This window comes from Carya illinoinensis, chromosome 11 (genome assembly GCF_018687715.1).
Source record: "Carya illinoinensis cultivar Pawnee chromosome 11, C.illinoinensisPawnee_v1, whole genome shotgun sequence".
NCBI classification, from domain to species: domain Eukaryota; kingdom Viridiplantae; phylum Streptophyta; class Magnoliopsida; order Fagales; family Juglandaceae; genus Carya; species Carya illinoinensis.
Window position 1 is genome coordinate 15,778,318 of NC_056762.1, and position 14,485 is coordinate 15,792,802.

Below are 14,485 nucleotides of genomic sequence, written 5' to 3' on the forward strand. Positions count from 1 at the left end.
TGACAAAGATTAGGAAAGGAAGAACATACAGAACAAATTGGGCTACCTCAAGGGAAAGTATGAGGAGATGGAGAGAAAAATGGGTACCTCAACGTCGGTAGACTAGTTGGTCATCAGCTTGGGCCTGTCATACAATGCGGAGGTGATGGCGGTGCCCCTTTGCAAGGGAAGAAACTGATCATGTACTTTTCTACAGATGCTTGCTTGCTAGTACTCATACTTTTCTACAAATGCCTGCTAGTACTTTCATCTGCACATTCAAACGGGCCTAAGATATTAAGCCGAAATTGTGATATAAGTTGGCCAACTAGGGTGTAGAGATAGGTGTCCTAATTAAGGCCAATTCTTAAAATCAACCACTTTAGCCCAATATGAGATCTTTGGGATACCGGAGCCCAAACCCATCCACTACTTCTGCCCTCTTAACACAGTAGCCACCAAGAACCCTAAATACACTACTAAACTCTAAAGGTATGTTTGGGTGTTGAGAAAATTTTAACACTTTTCAACATTCTTCACTATTATTCATTACTTTATTATTACTTTTCACCTACTTTTTATTACTATTCATTACTTTTTATTACTATTTAATATTTTATTATTACTTTTTACCTACTTTTTTACTACTATTCACAACATATTTCAACACTTCTTAACACCTAAACCCAACTTAATACACTAGTTTTACGGGCCCTAAAGTTGTACATTTGAAGAGATTTATGTTGGGGAAAGATAAACAGTTAAAGTGAGGCCTATAATAATAACCATGTAAATAAATATTTTTTAGTAGTATTGAGTTGGCACTAAGGGCCGGTTTAGGGTTGCATTAAGAGTTTTAAAAAATATATAAATAGTCTTAAAAGCTCTGTAATGAAAAAAATAGGTTATTTGAGTACTAAATATTAAAATACTTTTTAATCTCAAATAAGCTAAAAAGTATGTTTGATGTTTTTTTTCAAATATATTTTTTTTGAAAAATGCGTTTTGTAATTTGAATTTTAAAAAAATATCGATGAGTGAAAATACCTATAGAACTTTAAATTAATTACAATTTTCAAACTTTCAAGTATATGGTCAAATCTTTTTTAAAAAAATCAAATAATCGTTATTTTTACTTTAAAAAAATATTTTTTAAATTTATTTCTAAACAAATATAATATAATTGAAAATGTTTGAAACATATGATTAATAAATAGTAAATAATTTTCTAATAATAGAACTTATTAATTCAGGTATAAGCTATAAATCCTAAATCTATAAATTAAATTTCCCACAACAATTCTAAATATGTTATAAGTATTAAATAATGGGTGGCACTACCGCAGGAGCTACCACTAATTCTTTTGATGTGTTTTTTGTTTTATTTTTTTTTTACATTTATTTTTTTAATTCTTTTAAATGATTTTTTTAAAAAATCATAATATTATTAAAAAATATTTTCTTAATCATAAAATTAAAAAATTAAAAAAATATAAGCAAAAACGGTGTGACATTATTCTTATATAATTTACTTTATGTCTTTTCACTTTATAAAAGTCTTTTTTTAATACTTTTAAGAAATATTTTTTAAAGGAGGTGCCATAAAGGGCCCCGGAAAGGTGATGCCTGTTTGAAAGGGCAAAAGTGAAGACTCGCCCAAATAACTAAAATGAAAAGACATAGAGCCAAAGCAAACCATCAACGGACAGGAAAATTTGGCGGGAAAACAACTTTTGGTACGTAAAATATCCATAGGAAGATCAGCGAATTTATTTCACTTAAATTATAAATTTTAATTTTTAAAATTTATATTTCAAATAAAATTATACCACATAATTTCTATACCTCATTAATAAAATATTTAAAAAATGAGAAATTTATGAATAATGGTAAAATGATTTGCGTGATAATGTTTTATTTTGTTTTGAACAATAAGAGAAAAAAATTTAAATAAAATATAATATTTAATATTATTTTTATTTTAAAAATTAAAAAAATTGATTTTTTTTTTTATATTTTGTTTTAGAAGTTTGGAAAATTTATAATGATTAAATAAAAAAATTAAAATTTTAAAATTAAAAAGTATTTATATTTAAGATAAAAATTAAAAATTAAATAAATTATTATTTTTTAATATTATTATTATTTTAAAATTTAAAAAAATTAAATTATTCATTATATTTATATAAAAATTAAAAAAATTTATAATGATAAAATGAGATAAAATATTTTTTATATCTGGACCGCGCATTTGATCGTATTTGACCACGAAAATTTAAAGAGTAAGGTAAAACCATCTCCGATCCAAATGAATGGGAACTTGGAGTAAATTATTTTTGTTGACATTGGGAAGTCAGAGAGGAAAAGAAAAGAAGAATTTACTTATGTGGGTAGAGTCGGGCGGCAAGCATAGACGTAATTATCAGGAAGGGTGATGCTACGGCCACTGTTGGCGGGAGCTCCCGCTAAGTTAAAAAAAATTTCTTCTTGTTTTAGTTTTTTTTCACATCATTTTTATAATATTTTTAAATATTTAAAAAAATAAAAAAATTTATAATAATATTAAATAATTTTTTTTAACCACTAAAAAAAATAATAAAAAAATAAAAAATAAAAAGCTCCCAGCGGATCCCAACAGAAGATCTAGTATTATTTTTATCAGAAAACTCTCTGGGAGGGGTCCACGCAGAGTGGATGAGGAATCATAATCTTTGGCCGACAAAATCGGCCAATTGATTTGATGCAGGTGGATAAGTGGATAAGCTCGTTATTGACCACTTTGTACTTCAGACCCAACCCCCCTCTCCTCTGGAATTTTAGCTCACTTTTGACTTTAGACAATCTTTTTATAAAATTGGACTTGGAGCAGAAATGTAACGAATGTGTGTGACAGCAGAAAGGATTGGTTTTGATCGAGATCTTTTAAGATTTTTTAAAATATTTTTATCCGCTTACATTCAAATTAAAATATTAGAATTTGATACCGACCAAATACATCAGAAAATGATACAATTTCCGTCAATTAATTGGAGGCTCACTTTTCAATTCCCCCTGTCATCAATTTATCATACATTTGAAATTTTTATATATTTTTTTATTAATATAATTAAATAAAATAATTATTTTATATTAAAAAATAATACGATTAATTATATTAATGAAGTATCCAAAGAAAACGGCAAAAGTCGGCTCCAATTACATTTTCGTAATCTCTCCAATGATCCAATCCACCCGAAATTGGGCCGAAGGAAATCAACTATTTATCTGGTGCGTCCAATCGTTCCCTGCTTGCGTGCCAACCAAATCCGCCTTCAGTGGAGCCTACACGCTTTGGACACACCCCTGACACGGTACACACAACAGTCGGTCCAACGTGCGACCCTTAAAACCGACGATGTCGCAATGCCAGCTTCGGCTACACCTGTTTTCTCTCTACCCGGTTAGGGGATGCTCCTCTCCGAAGGCTCCTTTTCTTACTCAAACTCTCTCTGCAGATCTATGGAGTTGCGCTCGACTTAATTCATTGATTTCTGCATTCCTTAATCCTTCGATTCCGTTTCCTTGTGAAGTTTCGTATGCACCACGCCAAATACAGATTTAGTACCTATATAATTGCTTGTTTCATACCAATACCTTTTCTGGGATTTGGATGTTTTATTGGTATTTTGACCACTAACTCAAAGGATAATATTCCGTTTGATTGCTAGATCCCCACTTTCTAATGATTTGCTTTCCTGGGGATTTATGATCTTTTGGTGGTAGAAAATGTCCTGGAGGGTCTTGGTGCACAGGTTTTAATTGTACCAAAGGTGTTTTGAATATATCAAAAACAGAAGAAGAAGAAAAGGACAGGAGATGGATATAACGGAGATGTCAATAATGCATCATGTGGCAATTGTGCTGCTATTACTTTGGTTGCTCTCTTGGTTCAATTGGTGCCATCCGTTCGCCTATTTTGTTTCTCTCATATATCTCTATCTGGTAATTTCACTGTCTATCAGTTTTGTTGATCAGTCACTCCATTAATTACTTTGTATTTATGTCTTCTTTCCCTATGATTGAACGCAAAATAAATAAAAGAAGTTAAAACATTTCCGGATAGGAAAAGTAGAATCACACCCAGAATTGCTTATTATGATACTTGTGCGTGTGTGAATGTTTCTTTGTTTGTTGTGGCTTGTGTCTTTTGATGTGGAGAGGTAAGTTGTGAAGTTGCTTTCCTGTGATGTTTTGATTTATGATATTTGGATTCCTTTTAGTTTTATAACTGTTTGAAGGGTCGTGCAACATGCATTTATGATTTTCTTTTTGAAAGGTTCATGAACGATATGCTACAAGAATGCGGAGGAAGTTACAGTTTGAAGAAAGAAAACAAGCTAATCAGAGAAGGGTAATTTATTTCTATACATTTTTCCTTTTCATCTCTAACTGGATTGCTTGCCTTATACCTAGGGCGTTGTCATTTGCTCTTTAACGGGGGTAATTATTAAACGTAATGATGGAGAACGAAACCCTGTAGTCTTAAGAAATATGTTGTTTTGATTTCCAAAATTACAATAATGAATAATGCAACATAGTCCAAAATATAAAATTAATTTGGAAACAAAAGTAAGGACCACTTTCTTTAAATTTCTTGGACACAATTATAAATTCAACTGCCAGCTATATGATACACGATATTTCCTTTGTATTTCTTGTGTTAGAGTGTTGAATGGGAGTTTTAGGCATAAGTACCTGAGTAACTATAATTTTTAATGCTTTATTACTCTTTTTTCCTTTTACTTCAGGTGCTTTCTGATTCTGAAACAGTCCGGTGGTTGAACCATGCAGTTGAAAATATCTGGCCCATATGTATGGAACAGATTACTTCACAGAAGGTTCTCCTGCCCATCGTACCTTGGTTCCTGGAGAAGTACAAACCATGGACTGCTGTGTGTACCATCTTCACTCTGTTGTGTATCTGATATTCTGCTTTGCGATATTCTGCTTTGCACATTCATTCTTTTGTGTTGGTCCAAAGTTCTTAAAAAGTATGGATCATTGAAGTTTCATGTATGTGTAGGAAAAGAATTTGGAACTTTTTTCTCTGGCGAATTTGTTTGTACCCTCTGTTATTCGATGAGATGACAGTTTTTGATACGCTTGCAGAAAAAAGCAGTTGTTCAGCATCTGTATTTGGGAAGAAACCCGCCCATGTTCACAGAAATGAGGGTTCTCCGTCAGTCTTCAGATGATGACCACTTGGTGCGCACTTAGTATATCATTTGGGACCTTGTCTTCTTATGTAATATTTGTGGATGCAGCTGAAGGTTTCAGCCAAACTGAGATTCCACTGTGCACTAATTGCAGGTTCTGGAGTTGGGGTTGAATTTTCTCACAGCTGATGATATGAGTGCAATACTTGCTGTGCAGCTAAGGAAACGATTGGGATTTGGAATGTGGGCAAAGTTGCATATAACAGGAATGCATGTTGAAGGGAAGGTATGGACTTAGATTGTCTTATTGAAGCAGTTCAAATTGTAATATGCAGATTTTCATAGACCTTGATATTTATAGTCCCTGAGATTTATCAAAAAAAAAAAAAAAAAAGATTTAGGTAGTGTGTGTGCGTGTGTGTAAGATTTTCACTCCCACCTTGGTATATATAGTCCTTGCTATTTAGATAGTTTGTATGTTACACAAAAATGCACACCTTGATATTTAGGGCATGTTTGGATACCTTGAGTATCTCAAAATTTTGTCAAAGTAGTGAAATGGTTTGAGTGAAGATGTTTTATTATGTTTTGAGAAATGAGAGAGAAAAAGTTGAATAAAAACATTATAAAGTTAAAAAAATTATTTAAAGATAATTTTTTAATATTATTTTTATTTTTTTGAAGTTTGTAGAAGTTGTATTGATTTTTATATTTGAATAATGACTAGATAATGATTAGATGAAAAAGTTGAAAATTTAAAATTGAAAAGTGTTACGTGTTGAGTGATGTTTGGGAATGAAATTATGAAAAGTTTAGAGAATTTTGAGAATTCTCATAAGAGTCCAAACATACTCTTATAGTCCCCGATACTTAGATAGCATCTGCATGCAAGTGTGTAAGCTTCACACACACACACACATGCATACAACATGTATATCAGTATACATCCTGCCAATATTCTTGCATACAAATATGTGTGTGTGTGTGTGTGTGTCTGTGTGAATGATACCCAAGCTGTGTGTGAACGAGAAATTTATTGTTTGTGAAATTTATTGTTTGTGGTGTATGTTATTGAATTGATCATAGAGTCATTAGCGTTTTTATTATCTGGTGTATTCTATTCCGTTGTGTTTCTGGTCTTTTGTCCATTAAATTTAATCATACGAAGTAGATTATCAGCTTTCTGGCCCAGCCGAGGATTGTGGATTTGTTGTAACTTAGTTTGTGGTGCATCCTATTAGATCAATCATTGAACCATTACTGTTCTAACGTCTAAATATCTGGTGTCTTCTATTCCATCGTGTCTTTGGTAAAGATATTCATTAATTGTAATATATAAAATAGATTATTAGCTTTCTGGCCCCACTCAACTGTACTTTACGATTGTTTTGTACTCTATTTCATTTTCTAGAGTATTATGTTTTGGTTACACCTTCATGCTCGAACCATTTATGTGCACTAGACATTGTATGTGAAGCAGTTTATATGTGCGTGTTTGTGTGGTTTGGGGTGTCGTTCCTTCATAATAATCGATTGAGAAGTAGAACTGTAACCTGTTTGTGATTGTTCCTTTGTTGCTAGTGATTGAGAAGTGACAACTGTAACTTGTTTAGCGTAATTGGATTATTGTAAGAATTTGGAAGAAGGCATCATTGAGATTTTCTTAGTCATCGTTTTGTGGCTTTGACTCGATGAATATATGGAATGGTTCGTATATGCCCATTGGAAACCAAATGAAATGATCTTTTAATCCTATTGATTGAACTAGGACATGCTCTTGTTTCTTTTGTAGGTCTTGGTTGGCGTGAAGTTCCTTCCTAATTGGCCTTTTATCGGCCGTTTGCGGGTGTGCTTTGTTGAGCCTCCATATTTTCAGATGACTGTCAAGCCTATTTTTACTCATGGTATTGATGTCACAGAATTTCCAGGGATTGCTGGATGGCTGGTAAGTTTATTTTACAATTTACCAAGTAAATGCCTGATTTCCTTTTCTTTTTTTTTCCATCTCCTTTCACTGCATAGTTGCCATTTTTATCTTCTTTTTTCTCATTCTCTATCTACTTTTTTGAAATGTTCTTTTATTTTTGTAACCAGGACAAGCTTCTGTCTATTGCTTTTGAGCAGACACTTGTTGAGGTGAAGTTTTCGGCTTTGATGCTCTTTTTTTTTTTTGCTAGTTTATTTACTATTGCTGCACACTGTTTCAAATTTTCGTTTCCCTTGTGATTCATATTACTGGTGAACAGCATTAACTTATTAGAACTCAGATGTTAATAGTTTAATCTTATGTCGGGACATTTGTTTTGGAATTACTATCTAAATGTTGGAAATACTTGCAGCCTAATATGCTGGTTGTTGACATGGAGAAATTTGCCGCGCCGCAGCCAGGTTGTTTACCTAAGATATATTTTTCAGTTGAGCTTAACACATGCTTTTGTAAGCGTGGTTCATCACTTTTTGATAACTATATTAAATATCTCCATTTTATACGTCTCCATGAATAGCATCATTTGCCATGGTTATAGTGTTTTCTGAAGAACTTCGTTACATTCTCACCCTTAATTTCTATTTCATCTTAATTTGTAACTCTGTTTTTTCCCACAATAGATGAAAGTTCATAAATGCAGGGATCTTAATAAACAAACACACTTTACATCAGCCGGTGGCATTTCTACGAGTTTTAGATATACTTGTGTCAATTGAGAAATGTAGACCATTCTGGAAAGTGGAGATAGATGTCTAATATAGGACCTGAAGCAAGTGTTCTTCTAGGTATTGAGTGCAGTACAATCTCCTTACTTTTGTGTCGAACAAAAATGTAGCTTTTACTTTTGTGTTGAACAAAAATTTAGCTCATTTCTTGATGCACATCATCTTCCCTTTGAGAAAGATAAAAGTTATTCGAACCACACCACACCATGTGGTTTAGAGGCCATTTTGCCGGCTTCTGTTTCTCATGCATTTATAATCACTTTCAACAAACTAATTTATCATTGCTCAGAAAGAAAGGGAAAAAAAATAATCAGAATCCATAAATGTGTATACACCATACAGTACCTGTCTGCTATAATTGTTTTCCTTTTTTATTTTATTTTTTATAATATTGGTAAATTTATTAGTATGATCATAGTTCTGCAGTGCCATATCCTTTCTGTTTCATTGCACATGTATGCTAAATCTTTCTAAATTATCAAGTGTGTGTTGATTTGAATGCCAGAAAATTGGTTCTCAATGGATGGGAAGGAGCCTATTGCTTATGCTAAAGTTGAAGTTGTTGAAGCATCCGACATGAAGCCATCGGATCTAAATGGTTAGTTCCTTTTCTTCTAGGATGTTAGTTCATTAGTATACTCTTATTATCCGCAGGCAGTCTTATAAGTTTGAATATAAATGGGAGATATTTCAGGATTGGCCGATCCATACATCAAAGGCCAATTAGGCCCTTACAGATTCAGGACTAAGACGCAGAAGAAAACTCTGGCTCCAAAATGGCATGAGGAGTTTAAGATCCCCATTATTACATGGGAGTCACCTAATATCCTTAGTATTGGAGTTCGTGACAAGGACCATTTTGTTGATGACACACTTGGGTATGCTACTGAGCTACTGTGATGTACATATGAGTAGAATGCGCCAGGCACTATAAGTCTTTTTTAGAAAAAATATGAAACAGTATTTTCTTGTATTGCTTCCTAGCATTTACTTTTATGTATTCTCTTCCAACTTGTATTATTTATTGGACATACTGACCCTTCTCTGATTCACAGAGACTGTTCTGTGAACATCGGTGATCTTCGGGATGGCCAGAGACATGACTTGTGGTTGCCTCTTCAGAATGTTAAAATGGGGAGGTTGCATCTTGCAATTACTGTACTTGAGGAGAATAAAAAGGTACCCTTTTTTCCTTGTAATTGCTAAAGTTGGGCTCAAATTAGTTTGTAAATCAAAATTTAATGCTTCCATGGGTTGCTAAAGTGTCCAGTTAATATTTTAATACGCGTCTGGGGCATAATATTGACAGGGGGGTGATCCTCCATTAGATGAGGAGACATTGAACATGGAAGATAAAAGAAATTCCTTTACGGGTGAGACTGCCTTAAAAGCTTCTTTCTCATCTTTATCGTCGGAAAAGTCTCCAAGAATGCGAGATAATTTTGAGCCCATTAATATCGAAGGGCAAGCAGATACTGGGATATGGGTTCATCACCCAGGAAGCGAAGTTTCGCAAACATGGGAGCCTAGAAAAGGAAAGAGTCGAATCATTGATACTGAAATTCATGGGGAGCCTAATGGTTCTATGAATGGCTCTAATGCAGCAGCATCTGGGTCCCCTAACAATGACACCAGCAGCACTGATGAAAACCCTGACGATAAGAACCCAATGAAATCAGTTCAGAGAGGCCTAAAGAAGATTGGTTCCGTATTTCACAGGGGTCCCAGAAAGGAGGATCAAACAGGCAGCTCCATGGAACCCGTTGAGTCGCCATATGTTAATCTTAGGGGAGTCAACGAGAAGGAGATTGGTGTGAAGTTGGTTGTGGAAGACAACAATTGTGGGCCTGCATCTGATAAGAATCCCATGGAAGACAATGCAAGTCCCGGAGGGAGCGATCCAGAAAGCCCAAGCAAAGGAAATATGAAAAATATGGCTAAGAGTTTTTTAAATCAAGCTGGGAAATCTGCTCGTGGTATAAAGCATGCACTTTCCAGGAAAGGATCAAGAGTATCTCGAGCCAATGCATCGGCAGAGAAATCCAACTGTTCTGATGATGAATCAAATTGTTCCCCGGGAGTTGAAAAGATGTCGGTTATTACGGAGACTATATCCCCTGGCCGAAGTAATGATTCCTTGGATTCCAAGGACCAAGTAGTTCAGTACGATTCAAATGAAGATGCAAAGGACATTGAAGGCCCAAAAGAAAATGAAAGTCTTGAAGACTTGGAAAGGAAAGATGCCAAACCTGGGAGCTCTGACAGATGTGGTGATGGAGTAGTGGATTTGGAAGGAGACAAAATATAGTATTTTGCGATGTGCATAACTTAATGAATTTTAAAAACAATGCTGCTTCTTGCTCTGTTGGTATATGGTTGATTCTCTAGGTTTGCTGACACTGTTTGCACGGCCCTCTTTATCATTATTTTTGGTAGAGCGAGTATAGCAGGAGGATGATGAGAGAATACGAAATTATTATGTAAATCCTGTGGAGGAAGTTTATAAAATAGCTTGTAAAAACGTTCGCTTTTGTGAAGTCATGTAAAATATTATATCGTTTCACACTTATGTAATGTACCAGTATTTCCATCCAAATCATGATTCATATCCCTTCCACCTCAAAGGGGCTATGTTGTGTCTGCAAAATCACTGTCAGCTCATCTTTTCCCCTTTTGTGGTGGAGTAATGTTAGATACGATTAATCATGGATTCATGGCTTATGTAAGCAGTACATATTTTTTTAAAAAGTATATAAATTAATTATATATATCACAATATTACATAAGTATTATATTCTTTAATGTATAACTATAATATATAGTACTAGTATATATTAATATATTAACATATTATCAGAAGTTATAGTATATGTATAAATTTATAATAGTATTAATATAGTTAATTTAATATGTTAGTATTAAATCACTATAACTAAATAGAGTATTATTTAATATATTATAATCAATTTATCACTAACATATAGTATATTAGTAATACTACTAGTATAGTTATTAGTTATAGTATTGGTACTAAGTCTATAATTATATATATTTAGATCAATGTATTATTACACTCTTTAATGTATAACTATAATATATAGTATTAGCACATATTAATAATTGAACAATTTCTTATGTAATTCTCATTTAATAAGTCACTTCATTTTAATTTAATATTTTAAATAATTTTTTTATTAATCAATTTTCTTTTTTAAAAAAAGGTTGGATCGGACGAGACCTTGCTCTCCCTTAATTCTATTAAAATCTCCCAAATACTTATCATATTTAACTCTCATGCTCAATGCCATTTCCCACAACCTAGTTTGGTCACTCCTACACATGTCATCCAATACTTCTTTTACCCTACATATCTGCTGACATAAATCATTAATGTAGGATACAAAGAATTGGAAAGCCTAATTGTGACCTCGTAGAAATGCCTCAAAAGTCTACAAAAATGCCAACTACCTCCCAATCATCATTAATAGGCATGCCTAATGCCCTGTCATCTTCAAAATATTTGAAATATTGAATGTCTTTGTCACCCAATAAATTACATGCACTCTTATACTCTTAGGCATTTTCCAACATCAAGAAGGTTAGGCTTCATCTTATAGAAATATTAAGACAAAGACCCTTCCTACATTTAATACTCGCAAACCTCACAACAATTTTGAATGTCCCAAATCTAGTAGGTGAAGATTTCACAAATCTCACCGCACTTCTAACCCTTGCAACCGAATCATCAAGATCTTTCAAACCATCAGTCATAAGAAGATTTAAAATATGTGTAGCACATCTCACATGCAAACACTCACCACCCATGATTGACTTATTGGTCCCTCAAAGATATTTCTTAAGATGCCCCAAGTTAAAGCAACATAGTTAGAAGAGGCATTGTTAACCATTATTGTGACAACCTACTTCAACCACCACTCATTTATTGCCTTTACCAAAGCACTCACAATAGTCTCACCCTTGTGATTGAAAATTCTACAAAATTTTAGATTTTTTTTTTTTTTTTGTGTAAATTTCAATCACAATCTATAAAATGTACCCTTAAAGATATATAATTACAATTTTGGACAGATGTCCACATAATCGATGTTGAGGCAAACTCTTTCATCTATCAATTGGTTTTTCAACAAGCCTTTTCTACACCATAATGTTTCCTAATTTCCTTGGCTACCATGTGGCAAGACAAAAGGATAAACCTAGGTTCCAAGTACTAGAATATGTTTGGAATCATTTGCCATCAACAAACCGAAACGATAGCTCGTCCATTATGACCATACGAGCTAAGTGTCTCCTATACTCGTCCAGATCATACTTTGTAAATCCATTCAACATCCCCCCTCCCATTATTATTCTTTATTTTTTTTCCCCTCCCATTACTCACATCCTCCATTTTTTTTAAGTCCAATCTCTAGTCTAGATTGTCGCTTTTCTTGCAAAGATTTTAATATTGTACTCCTTTTGCATTTTTCTTCTAAGTGGACCTTCAATTGGGATGTACCATGTATTTTATATTGACATCCATACACTTTACAACAATGATTACATTTAGCTTAGGGGTTATTAGGGTCATCACTCTCTATTTTGGTGAAATACAACCAAACAATCGAAACTGGTTTCTTCCTTGGTGAGGGCATGGGGGCAGTGGTAGGGGCATGTGTTTGGTTAGATTGCTTTTAGATGTTGAGTTGGGCTGAGTTCTTTATGAATAGTAGTGAGTTGAGATGATTGAGCGAGTTTTGTGAGACCCGCTTAAGATGAGTTTAGGTGCGTTTGGATGTTAAGATGAGTTTGAATATAATTATGAGAAATTATAAAATAAATGGGTCCCACTATTAAATTTCCCTATACATCTAACAGAGTCTGAGCAACTGCTGATGCCAAAACCTATTAAAAAAAAAAACTTTCCTAACAAGCTGCACTTGTAGCCAGACCAACCAAATAGAAAAAGTGATAAACAATTGAGTTGGGCCCTATGAGAGATGGAAAAGTTGTACACAATGGAGAGAAAAGTAAACTGACAGAAATGAAAAAGTAAAACCGAAAATTAATATTTGTCAGGTGTGGGCCCTACAGATGAGTTTAGTTTTGGACTCTATTCAACCTGTGTAAAAACTTGCGTTTGGATGTTCGACTTAGTCTAAAAACGAAGTGTACTGGACTGAGTTTAGCAACCAAACAGGACCTGTGTTTATGGTTATAGCAGAGGTAGGGGTAGGGATAGGGGTTTGGGTAAGGGTAGGACAACTACCACTAAAATCTGATTGACTATCCATTCCCATTAACTCACAAAAATATGAAATGATACAACAATTACACAATAATGAAAACCATACAATCATAAATATCACAATAGTTTGGGGTTTCGATATCAAAACCTCAAAATAGAATGGAGTTTCGATATTGAACCCCTAACTTTAGGGTTTCAGATTGAAACTATAACACCCAGCTCCCCTAGTGTTAAGAACGATGTCATTTTAAGAAATCTCCGGGGAATTGGTTTACCAATAATGACGTTGACTTAAAAATACTTTTCTTTTATTCTAAAGGAAGTGCTAGGTACAAAATTCCTTATAATAAATAAAGTTGTTTTATATTGAAATACTGAAATTATAAATGAGAGTGTACGGAAGCATTTATTAAAAATATTTCAAATTTTGTTACTATCAAAATCATGACTTAAAAGGTTTGTGCATCATCTAGGCCCCTGTCATACCAATTCTGTGCCAAGTCTCGTCTTGTAGCTCTACCTTCATAAATACACTGATCGGGGTGATTTAAAAATATAAAACAAACTAAAATGAGTCGAGCACTCGATAATAAACCCATCATAAAGTAAATATACTTAACATAAAGTTTTTTGTAAAACATTTTATGCTGAGAATTTAAAACATAATCATTCATACATATGCTTATGATATGCATGATTTGTCTTAAATTATTTGACTTATCAAACTTATCAACACACTTAATCCTGTGTGCAAGATGTGTATCAACCCCACATCCTCTAGTCACAAAGGGAACCACTAATAGTATTTATATTATGGTGGACCATGATTATGTCCGTGACTTGCATATGTACCCATAAGTCACATTAGTACCATGTATCTGAATTATTTTATTAATTGTTTTGATCTTATCTTACACTTAATCATAAGAAAGCTTACTTATCTTATACAACGTGAGATGCATGATACATATATAACTATAATATGTGAAATAAAACATGATGAATGACGTGCTTGCAAATATCATGACATGCATGGTACATAAATATTGGCTTCCAAGGAACTGTTTTTAATAATATATATATATGTATATATATATAAAATAAATAGCAAACAAGTGTTAATCCTAATTTTATGATGAAGCTACTTTGTAACACTAATCTGATATTTTCAAGGCGCGGTTGATTTCCTTTGGTGGGCTCGAATTCTCATTAATCAACATTCTTCATTAAATCCATAATAGATATGTCCAAATTATGATTTATGATTTAAAGGCATGAAGGGGTTTAAACACAAAAGTAAGGGTATTATCGTGACACAAGCCTATGGCCATTTTTGAAATATTTGGTTGAAGGT

General features: G+C 33.3%; 1 protein-coding gene across 2 annotated transcripts; it reads left to right on the top strand.

Moving 5' to 3' along the window:
* The first annotated feature begins 3,364 nt into the window (after nucleotides 1-3,364).
* LOC122281306 (C2 domain-containing protein At1g53590-like) lies at nucleotides 3,365-10,482 on the top strand. Of its 2 annotated transcripts, none has more exons than XM_043092682.1 (12): nucleotides 3,365-3,960; nucleotides 4,295-4,369; nucleotides 4,767-4,910; nucleotides 5,128-5,223; nucleotides 5,329-5,460; nucleotides 6,967-7,119; nucleotides 7,269-7,310; nucleotides 7,514-7,562; nucleotides 8,392-8,484; nucleotides 8,581-8,764; nucleotides 8,942-9,065; nucleotides 9,196-10,482. In XM_043092682.1, the coding sequence occupies exons 1-12, from the start codon at nucleotides 3,835-3,837 to the stop codon at nucleotides 10,192-10,194; spliced, it is 2,217 nt and encodes a 738-aa protein (XP_042948616.1). In that variant the 5' UTR covers nucleotides 3,365-3,834; the 3' UTR covers nucleotides 10,195-10,482. The 2 variants fall into 2 exon arrangements, with proteins under 2 accessions (XP_042948616.1, XP_042948617.1); XM_043092683.1 differs by having other exon boundaries at nucleotides 3,892-3,960; nucleotides 4,767-5,031.
* The last annotated feature ends 4,003 nt before the right edge of the window (nucleotides 10,483-14,485 follow it).

Bases quoted from the DNA above. Each gene is read 5' to 3' on its own strand.
- LOC122281306 (XM_043092682.1), top strand. From the start codon at position 3,835: ATGGATATAACGGAGATGTCAATAATGCATCATGTGGCAATTGTGCTG. The intron at 7,563-8,391 runs GTTGTTTACCTA...TTTGAATGCCAG, and splicing joins ATTTGCCGCGCCGCAGCCAG to AAAATTGGTTCTCAATGGAT. The intron at 8,485-8,580 runs GTTAGTTCCTTT...GAGATATTTCAG, and splicing joins GAAGCCATCGGATCTAAATG to GATTGGCCGATCCATACATC.